Source organism: Salvelinus sp. IW2-2015, linkage group LG22, assembly GCF_002910315.2.
Source record: "Salvelinus sp. IW2-2015 linkage group LG22, ASM291031v2, whole genome shotgun sequence".
Taxonomy (NCBI): domain Eukaryota; kingdom Metazoa; phylum Chordata; class Actinopteri; order Salmoniformes; family Salmonidae; genus Salvelinus; species Salvelinus sp. IW2-2015.
This window is the reverse complement of record NC_036862.1, coordinates 37065116-37075827: the sequence shown is the minus strand read 5'-3', so window position 1 is coordinate 37075827 and position 10712 is coordinate 37065116. Positions and strand designations below refer to the sequence as shown.

General features: G+C 47.4%; 1 protein-coding gene across 1 annotated transcript; it reads right to left on the bottom strand.

Annotated features, from left to right (window-relative positions):
- Window positions 1-437: 437 nt before the first annotated feature.
- Window positions 438-9011, bottom strand: LOC111949903 (guanylate cyclase soluble subunit alpha-2). Its single transcript, XM_023967238.2, has 3 exons — window positions 8265-9011; window positions 2159-2220; window positions 438-588 (listed from the first exon to the last, which is right to left on the bottom strand). The coding sequence occupies exons 1-3, from the start codon at window positions 8499-8501 to the stop codon at window positions 438-440; spliced, it is 450 nt and encodes a 149-aa protein (XP_023823006.2). The 5' UTR covers window positions 8502-9011.
- Window positions 9012-10712: the final 1701 nt, after the last annotated feature.

Genomic DNA, 10712 nt, shown 5'->3' with positions numbered 1-10712 from the left:
GGGAGATGGAGATTTAGAGAAGATATGGAGGAGGAGTAGGCGAGCGTGGGGTACAATGATGGAGGGACGTAGATGGAGATGCTGAATGGAGTAGGAGAGAAGATGGAGGGAGGTAAGTGGAGATGCGATGGAGGAGGTATGGGAGGAGGAGGAGAGTGGGAGTGCGGGGCAGCTAGAGAGAGATGGAGCATTAAAAGCACACACACACACACACACACACACACACACACACACACACACACACACACACACACACACCACACACACACACACACACACACACACACACACACACACACGACACACACACACACACACACACACACACACCCACTCACACACCACCACCACACAAAGTAAACAGGCAGTACCAATAACATTCTGCCAACACACAACTCTACACCGATGGGCTACACATGCACGACACACACACTCAGTCACATGGTAGAGTGATACTGACCCTGTAGAGTAGCCATGTACTGTAGTATTCCTGAGATGTCTGCCTCTTCTCCAGAACCACAATGATCCACAAAAGGACACTTCTCCAAAGTAACACTTTTCTTTTCCTCCTTCCCATCCTCTCTGCACCTTTGACACACACACACACCACACACACCACACACACCACACCCACACACACACACACACACACACACACACACACAACACACGGAATGGGACAGAGAGATTATATAATTAAGCAATAAGAACCGAGGGAGTGTGGTAAATGGCCAATATACCATGGCTAAGGGCTGTTCTTAAGCACGACGCAACATGGAGTGCCTGGATACAGCCCTTAGCCGTGGTATATTGCCATATATCACAAACCCCTGAGGTGCCTTATGCTATTATAAACTGGTTACCAACGTAATTAGAGCAGTAAAAATAAAATGTTTGTCATACGCGTGGTATACGGTCTAATATACCACAGATGTCAGCCAATCAGCATTCAGGACTCAAACCAGTTTATAACAGGCTAGAGAGCCTCATTGCTGGTCTGTTTATAAACCAATGGGCATCCGTAATATTTACCGGGGCATTACTGTAATATTGACCGCTATGTCTAATGAGCACATTTACCACCCAATAGACAGAGATCAACACACACACACACACACACACACACACACACACACACACACACACACACACACACACACACACACACACACCACACACACACACACACACACACACACACACACACACACCACACACACACAACAAACTATACTGAACAAAATCTAAATGCAACATGCAACAATTTCCATGATTTTACTGAGTTACAGTCATATAAGGTAATCAGTCAATTGAAATTAAATTCATTACGCCCTAATCTATGGATTTCACGACTGGACAGGGATGCAGCCACTGGGGAGCTAGGCCCACCCTCAGTTTCATCAGCTGTCCGGGTGACTGGTCTCAGACGATCCGCTGGTGAAGAAGCCGGAAGTGGAGATCCTAGGCTGGCGTGGTTACACGTGGTCTGCAGTTGTAAGGCCAATTGGACGTACTGCCAAATTCTCTAAAATGACGTTGGAGGCGGCTTATGGTAGAGAAATMAYCAMTAAATTATCTGGCAACAGCTCTGGTGGACATTCCTGCAGTCAGCATGCCAATTGCACACTCCCTCAAAGCGTGAGACATCTGTGGCATTGTGTTGTTTAGAGTGGCCTTTTATTGTCCCCTGCACCTGTCAGGTGGATGGATTATCTTGGCAAAGGAGAAATGCTCACTAACAGGAAAGTAAACAAATTTGAGAGAAATAATATTTTTGTGTGTATGAAAAACTTCTGGGATCTTTTATTTCAGCTCATGAAACATGCGACCAACACTTTACATGTTCAGTACGGTTCAAAACAAGGACACAGAGCAACACAAAATACAAACACACGTGTTATGTAACGGATGAATTAGTTACATGGTTTTCTCATTTATAACACTTATATCAGCTAAAACAGATTTATATGAGCTAAAACAGAAAACAGTACAGTAGCCTTGCTCTTATGTGACCTCACTATGTTACTAGAAATCATTACTCACAGTATGCTTATTCTCTCTTCCCATAGGCCTATAGCTACCTCTACTACACCATTCTCAAGGACGCAGACACACGCATACACACACGCATACACACACGCAGCACAGCAGTCCTTACCTGATCTCTTTCTGTCTGTAGAACTCTAAGGTTCTCTGTAAAGACTGTTGAACCATCTGTGTCTGAAAGAAGATGAAAAAAGAAAAATGTCACTGGGCCAGTAACCGAGAGGTTGCTGGTTTGAATCCCGAGGCGACAAGGCGAAAAGTCTGCCGATGTGCCCTTGAGCAAGGCACTTAACCCTCATTGCTCCAGGGTCACCGTTGAAAATGGCAGACCTTGGCCATGGCCCCACTCTCTGGGATATYCAAAAAAAACACATTTTAAATTCACACATGCACATTAATACACACTTGTACATGTGTGGAATAGGACAAATATAAGCACKCTGCTGTCCTGGTCGGGTCAAGTGGTCGCTAAAAACTCAGGGCCCTAAATATAAATATATAACAGATAATTTCAGAAGACCGCATTTAATACTTTATTAACATTCCAGCAATGTATTACTGGCACAAAAAAACACTATCCTTTCCCATCAACAACGACAAAAACACTATCCTTTCCTATCAACAATGACAAAAACATTATCCCTTCTTACCATGACAAAACATTATCCTCTCTATCAACAACTGACAAAGACACTATCCTTTCCTATCAACAATGACAAAAACATTATCCTTTCCTATCAAACAATGACAAAAACATTATCCTTTCTTATCACAATGACAAAAACATTATCCTCTCCTATCAACAACGACAAAAAACACTATCTCTCTTCTATCAACAACGACAAAAACACTATTCTTTTTATCAACAACGACAAAACACTATCCTTTCTATCAACAACGACAAAAAACATTATCCTTTCCTAACACCAACGAAAACTATTCTTTCTTATCAACAACGACAAAAACATTATCCTTTCTATAACAAACACAAACACTATCCTTTTCTATACACAATGACAAAACACTATCCTCTCTTATAACAAACACAAAACAATATCTTCTATACAAACACTATCCTTTCCTATCAACAAACGCAAACTATTTACAAAACGACAAACTAATCCTTTCTATCAACAACGACAAAACATTATCCTTTCTTATCAACATGATAAAAACACTATCCTCTTCTATCAACACGACAAAAACACTATTCTTTCTTATCAACAATGACAAAAACACTATCCTCTTATCAACAACGACAAAAACACTATCTCTACCTATCAACAACGACCAAACTATCCTCTGACTGAGAGCGGAGTGTTGTGTGTTGCCAGCGCGGTGTGAGAGAGAGAGAGCGGATAGAGAGAGAGAAGAGAGAGAGAGAGAAGAGAGAGAGAGAGAAGAGAGAAGAGAGAGACAGAAGAAGAGAGGAGAGAGAGTGACAGAGAGAGAAACTAGAGAGAGAGAGACACACACAGAGAAGTGACAGTAGAGAGAGAGAGGAGAGAGAGAGAGAACAGAGAGAGAGAGACAGAGAGAGAGAGACAGAGAGAGAGAGAGAAGGAGAGAAAGAACAAGAGAGCGAGCGAGAGACTGAGCCAGAGGGAGAGGGTTTAATTGATGAACATTAATCAACAATCGTGTAGCAATTGGTAAAAGACACCGTGTCAGCTGGGGTCACCCTAGCTCTGCTGAAACCTGGGTGTACAGGAGCCAGCATCTGGCTCATCTACAGCCTCTGCTGAACTGGTGTAGCAAGACCAGCATCTGGCTCATCTAACGGTCTCTGTTGAACCTGGTGTACAGGAGACCAGCATCTGCTATCTACGCTCTGCTGAAACCGGTGTACAGGAGACAGCATCTGGCTCATCTACGACTCTGCTGAAACCTGGTGTACAGGAGACCAGCATCTGGCTCATCTAACAGCCTCTGCTGAACCTGGTGTACAGGAGACAGTATCTGGCTCATCTAACGGTCTCCTGGTTGAACACTGGTGTACGGAGACCAGCACTTCTGGCTCATCTAACGCGCCTCTGTTGAAACTGTGTACTACAGGAGACCAGCATCTGGCATCTATCAACGACCTGCTGAACCTGGTGTACAGGAGACCAGCATCTGCTCATCTAACGCGCCTGCTGAAACTGGTGTACAGGAGACCGCATCTGGCTCATCTAACGGTCTCTGCTGAACCTGGTGTACAGCGAAGACCAGCATCTGGCTCATCTAAACGGTCTCTCTCTACGTGTGAACACTGGTGTAAGGAGACCAGCATCTGCTCATCTAACGGCCTCTGCTGAAACCTGGTGTACAGGAGACCGGTATTTGGCTATCCAACGACCTCTGTTGAAACCTGGTGTGACAGAACCAGCATCTGGCTCATCTAACGCCTCTGCTGAAACCTGGTGTACAGAGAGACCAGCATCTGGGCTCATCTAACGACCTCGTCTGAAACCTGGTGTAACGGAGACCAGCATCTGGCTCATCTAACGCCTCTGCTGAAACCTGGTGTACAGGAGACCAGCATCTGGCTCATCTAACGGCCTCTGCTGAAACCTGGTGTACAGGAGACCAGCATCTGGCTCATCTAACGGCCTCTGCTGAAACCTGGTGTACAGGAGACCAGCATCTGGATCATCCACGGCCTCTGCTGAAACCTGGTGTAAAGGAGACCAGCATCTGGCTCATCCAACGGCTCTGCTGAAACCTGGTGTAACAGGAGACAGCATCTGGCTCATCTAACGGCCTCTGCTGAAACTGGTGTACAGAGACACATCTGCTATCCACGGCCTCTCTGAACCTGTGTACAGGAGACCAGCATCTGCTCATCTCAGCCATCTGTCGAAACCTGGTTACAGAGACCATCATTCTGGCTCATCCTAACGGTCCTGTTGAAACCTGGTGTACAGGAGACCAGCATCTGGCTCATCTAACGCCTCTGCTGAAACCTTGGTGTACAGGAGACAGCATTCTGGCTCATCCAACGGTCTGCTGAAATCCTGTGTACAGGAGACCAGCATCTGGCTCATCTAACCCTCTGCTGACCTATGTGTACAGCGAGACCATAGATCTGGCTCATCTAACGGTCCTCTGCTGAAACTGGTGTACAGAGAACCAGCATCTGGCTCATCTAACGGCCTCTGCTGAAACCCTGCGTGTACAGGAGACCAGCATCTGGCTCATCAACGCCTCTGCGAAACCTGGTGTACAGGAGAACAGCATCTGGCTCATCTAACAGCCTCTGCTGAAACCTGGTTACAGGAGACAGACTGGCTCATCTAACGGCTCTGCTGAAACTGTGTACAGGAACCAGCATCTGGCTCATCTAACGCCTCTGCTGAAACCTGGTGACAGGAGACCAGCATCTGGTCTCCAACGACCTCTGCTGAAACCTGGTGTACAGGAGACCAGCATCTGGCTCATCTAAAGGCCTCTCTGAAACCTGGTGTACAGGAGACCAGCATCTGGCTCATCTAACGGCCTTGCTGAAACCTGGTGTACAGAGACCAGCATCTGGCTCATCCAACGCTCTGCTGAAACCTGGTACAGAGACAGCATCTGGCTCATCCAACGACTCTGCTGAAACCTGGTGTACAGGAACCAGCATCTGGCTCATCACACGGCTCTGCTGAAACCTGGTGTACAGGAGACCAGCATCTGGCTCATCTAACGGCCTCTGCTGAAACCTGGTGTACAGGAGACCAGCATCTGGCTCATCTCAACGGCCTCTGCTGAAACCTGGTGTACAGGAGACGCAGCATCTGGCTCATCAACGGCCTCGCTGAAACTGGTGTGACAGGAGACCAGCATCTGGCTCATCCAACGGCTCTGCTGAAACCTGGTGTACAGGAGACCAGCATCTCTGGCCTCATCCAACGGCCTCTGCTAAACCTGGGTGTACAGGAAGACCAGCATTCTGCTCATCCCAACGACCTCTGCTGAACCTGGTGTACAGGAGACCAGCATCTGGCTCATCAACGGCCTCTGCTGAAACCTGGTGTACAGGAGACCAGCATCTGGCTCACTCCAACGGCCTCTGCTGAAACCTGGTGTACAGGAGACCAGCATCTGGCTCATCTAACGGCTCTGCTGAAACCTGGTGTAGCAGAGACCAGCATCTGGCTCATCACGCTCTGCTGAAACCTGGTTAACAGGAGACCAGCATCTGGCTCATCCTAACGGCCTCTGCTGAAACCTGTGTGTACAGGACCAGCATCTGGATCATACGCTTGTGAAACCTGGTGTGCAGGAGACCAGCATCTGGCTAATCACTTATACATACAGTGTCCGTTTGAGAATATCCTTTGTTTTAGCCATTCATTCACAGAACAGACGTCATCGCACACACTCACTCTCTCCACACATTACCATCAGAAAACAGTAAACACAATGACAAGCACACATCTTTATCACATTCACTAGCAAACATTCACATCCCAAAAGTCTGTACATTAATCCTACACACACATACCTTGAAAAGGTGGTGTCTTGTTAAACACAGTGGATCAGCTGGCTGATCCATACAAACAAACAAACACACACAGACCGACACACACACACAAAGAAAAATGTGTTCATTTGTGTCTTTAGTTATTTACCTCTCCTCTTTTCTCTCTCCCTCCATCATCATGCTGTATCTCTCCTCTGCCTCCCTTTCCTCTCTCCTTCTCCATCTGTATCTATCCTTCCTGCCCTCCTTCCCTCTCTCCTCCATCATCTGTATCCTTCCTCTGCCCTCTCTTTCCTCTCTCTCCCTCCTCTCATCATCTGTATCCTTCTCTGCCCTCTTTTCTCTTCTCCTCCCTCGATCATCTGATCTCCTCTGCCTCCTTTCTTTCTCCCTCTCCTCTCTCCATCATCTGTATCCTTCCTTGCCTCCTTTCTCTCCTCCCTCCCTCCCTCCATCATCTGTATCCTTCTCTGCCTCCTTTCTCTCTCCATCATCTGTATACTTCCTCTGCCCTCCTTACCTCTCTCCCCCTCCCTCCATAATCTGTATCTCCCTCTGCCCCTTTCCTCTCTCCCCTCCCTCCATCCATCATCTGTCTCCCCTCTGCTCTTACTCTCTCTCCCTCCTCCCTCCTCCCTCCTCCATCATCTGTATCTTCCTCTGCCCCTCGCTTCTCCTCTCTCCCTCCTCTCATATCTGTATCCTTCTCTGCCTCCTTTCCTCTCTCCCTCCCTCCATCATCTGTATCCTTCCTCTGCCTCTTTCTCTCTCCCTCTCCTCCATCATCTTGTACCTTCTTGCTCTTTCTTCTCCCTCCTCCTCCATCATCTGTTCTTCATATGCCTTCTCCCTATTCAAGCAGTACTTTCTCTCCTTTTCTCTCTCCTCAGCGTTTCCTTCTCCCTCTTATCAAGCAGTATAATGTGTGGAGACAGGGGGAGGGTTGCCCATCTGTGTGTAAGATGCTGTGTGTGTGTGTACTCTGTTGGGTCACGTGACTGGCCTGGTTGATAGTATCAGGACCGTGAAGTGAACACCAAGTCATGCTCTGTTCCCGTCATCGGCTGACTGGTCGCTAAGAGAGGTCCACTCCTGCCTTGCTTTGTCCGATTGGGTCACACATAGTTGCAGTGTGTGTGTGTGGGAGGGGGGGGGGGGGGGGGGGCTCTTATTACAAGTATTGAGGCACATGACCAGACCCAGTACTAATTCTGACAGAAGTGGGTATCATGAATATTTCATTTCAAAGCAGGCTGTGGTCTCTCTGCTTTTGGCCAGGGAGTAGCAAGGTAAGCACTTCCCTTGGACCAAGGAAATTAAAAAGAGTCTTGTATTAGACCAGGATATCTTTATCACAATAATCCTCATCAAATGCATCGTTAATATCTAGCTTTTTTCTATTCCTTAATCTACACTGTTCTGTAAACACAGTTAATGATGCTGTATGCTGGAGCCCTCCCTGCCTGGTATTTTATTTCACCTGTCCACMTCTTTCATGTCAGTGCAGATGGGGCAGAGGAGGCTAGAGGGAGCCAGCTAAACTACACGCTGTAAACAGTCTGCCTTCAGTACTCACCAGAACTCACCCAGAACAACCTCATCACCCAGTAATGGGTGATATAGAATAGGCCGTATCTACTACCCATTCTTCTCTCGTTATTCTAACAGTCATCTCCAGGGTGCTGGCCCTTGTGTAATCACGCAGGTGATGCATGCAGAGGGGAGAGAGAAATACCGGAGAAAATCTGCGGTTTTTGTTACTGTATCCTACCGTGGGCGACGTTAACCTCCTCAAGCTCTCCCCGAGCGAGTCCAGGTTCACGCGCTTCCGTCTTGTCGCCCGTTTGGGTCCCGGTGCGTCCTCGAACGGGCACGCGAGCTTCTCCACGGGGCTCTTGCCGTTCCAGATGCGTGAAAATGGGCAGGAGTCGCCATCATCTCCAGGGCTCTCCAGGCACTCCGAGCCCATCGAGCTGAACGACTCTGACGAGATCTTGCGCGAGGACATGCTGCTGCTGCTAAGCGCGAGAAGTCCGGGCGCGTACGCGTGCGGCGACGAAACAACACACGGCTACGGGGACTCATCAGATTCACTTGCGTGGGAAAGATTGGGAGGCGCGCGCGCCGGTCAAGAGCGACACTAACGGCACGCGAGCATTTAGAGAAAAAACAAATATGCTATCGCGACGTCCAGATAGGGACTAGATTCGCKAGCTGAATCTCATGTCTAACGGTTTTAACGGTTGTCCTTTTTGTTTTCCCTTTGAAATCCCAGTTGGAAGTATTTTGCCTGCTGCGCACCTCTCTACTATCAAATCATGTGCGGCTTCACGGCTTTCTGACTCTGTCTGTGTGAACTACTCATCCTTTCATTCCTTCATCCTCTCATCCCTGCAGTTGGCTGGCTGTATTCCTCTCCGGTGGGCGGGAAACGGTGTGTCCAGGTGCGGGCCTGAGGAGGATCGGAAGATACCGAGAGATGCTCGCGCAGTCAGCATGCAGTCAAACATCAGCTCGAGCCGCTGCCTGGTGGAGTTATATCTGTCCACTCTGCTCTACTGCATCACTATTCTACACTACCTCCATCCGCCACAGCCAATCAGATATAATATCAGATTTAACCCTGCCCCTCTTACCATCCATATGAGACCATTCTACTTTAGTCTAGGSCTATGCTAATGTATGGCGCAGATACTGACGGAGGAGACACTAGACTACTACAGGCAACTGCAGGAGAAACCAAGACATAACCTACAAATCAAATAGGCCTAGTGTTTGCATGTGATTTTATCCTTTATATATTTTTTTTACATGCCACACACTAAGCCATCTGGCCACACTGTGCAATGCCAGCAGAACATATTCCGTGTATTTGTATCTTAAACCAATTTGCCATAATCAACTGAATACTGACAGTTGTAAATAATGTACTTCTTACTTTACTGGAGGTAATTGAGATAAAACAATAATTGAAGGTAGACTTGGTTCTAGTCGGCTAGACTATGATATAGTACACCACTAGTCATACAGCCTCCCCTCCTATAAGAACCAGCTCTCTGTCCCCATAGTAAACACATGGTGAATGTAACTGAGGCTATAAGGGTAATTCAAATCGGCGAGCTGCAGCGGGCGACAGGGCGGAATTCATGTCGATCATTTATCGCTTCAGTGACCTTGACCTCTTCTCTGCCCATGTGCCTGACTATACCCCCAGCCTGAGGCCTGAGACACAAAAACAGAAAACACACTACCAGGATTGTGCATACATACACCCTGGATAAACACATACTGCATACACATAGACAGACATACAAACCTGCACATGACAGACAGACACAGAGAGAGAGGCACAGACAACCATAGGATGCAAAACATACTTACACATGCACAGCGGGCATTTTCCTGGATGTGCGATTCTTAAATGTTTTTTCTTTGCCAAAGCAGTGTGCCCCGACACAAATAYTTTACATTGAAATACACTATATATACAKAAGTATGTGAAAACCCCTTCAAATTAGTGGATTTGGCTATTTCAGTCACACCCGTTGCTGACAGGTGTATAAAATCGAGCACACAGCCATGTGATCTCCATAGACAAACATTGGCAGTAGAATGGTCTTACTGAAGAGCTGTGACTTTCAATGTGACACCGTCATAGGATGCCACCTTTCCAACAAGTCAGTTTGTAAAATGTCTGCCCTGCTAGAGCTGTCCCGGTCAGCTGTAAGTGCTGTTATTGTGAATCTAGGAGCAATAACAGCTCAGCCGCGAAGTGGTAGGCCACACAAGCTCACAGAATGGGACCGCCGAGRGCTGAAGCGCCTAACGTGTAAAAATGGTCTGTCCTCAGTTGCAACACTCACTACCAAGTTCCAAACRACCTTTGGAAACAACGTCAGGTCAAGAACTGTTCGTCGGGAGCTTTATGAAATGGGTTTACATGGCCGAGCTTGCACACTGCCAAGCGTTAGCTGGAGAGGTGTAAAGCTCGCCGCCATTGGACTCTGGAGCAGTGGAAACGCGTTCTCTGAAGTGATGAATCACGCTTCACCATCTGGCAATCCAATGGACGAATCTGGGTTTGACAGATACCAGGAAAACACTACCTGCCCGAATGCATAGTGCCAACTGWAAAGTTTGGTGGAGAAGGAATAATCGTCTGGGGCTGTTTTTCATGGTTCGGGCTAGGAGCTTTGTTCCAGTGAAGGGAAATCCCCTG

What these genes read in the sequence shown, in the direction of transcription:
- LOC111949903 (XM_023967238.2), bottom strand. Translation starts at nt 8,501, where the DNA reads ATGTCCTCGCGCAAGATCTCGTCAGAGTCGTTCAGCTCGATGGGCTCG. An exon ending in GGAGGTTAACGTCGCCCACG is followed by an intron (nt 2,221 to 8,264) that starts GTAGGATACAGT and finishes ATCTTCTTTCAG; the next exon opens with ACACAGATGGTTCAACAGTC. An exon ending in TACAGACAGAAAGAGATCAG is followed by an intron (nt 589 to 2,158) that starts GTAAGGACTGCT and finishes TGTGTGTCAAAG; the next exon opens with GTGCAGAGAGGATGGGAAGG.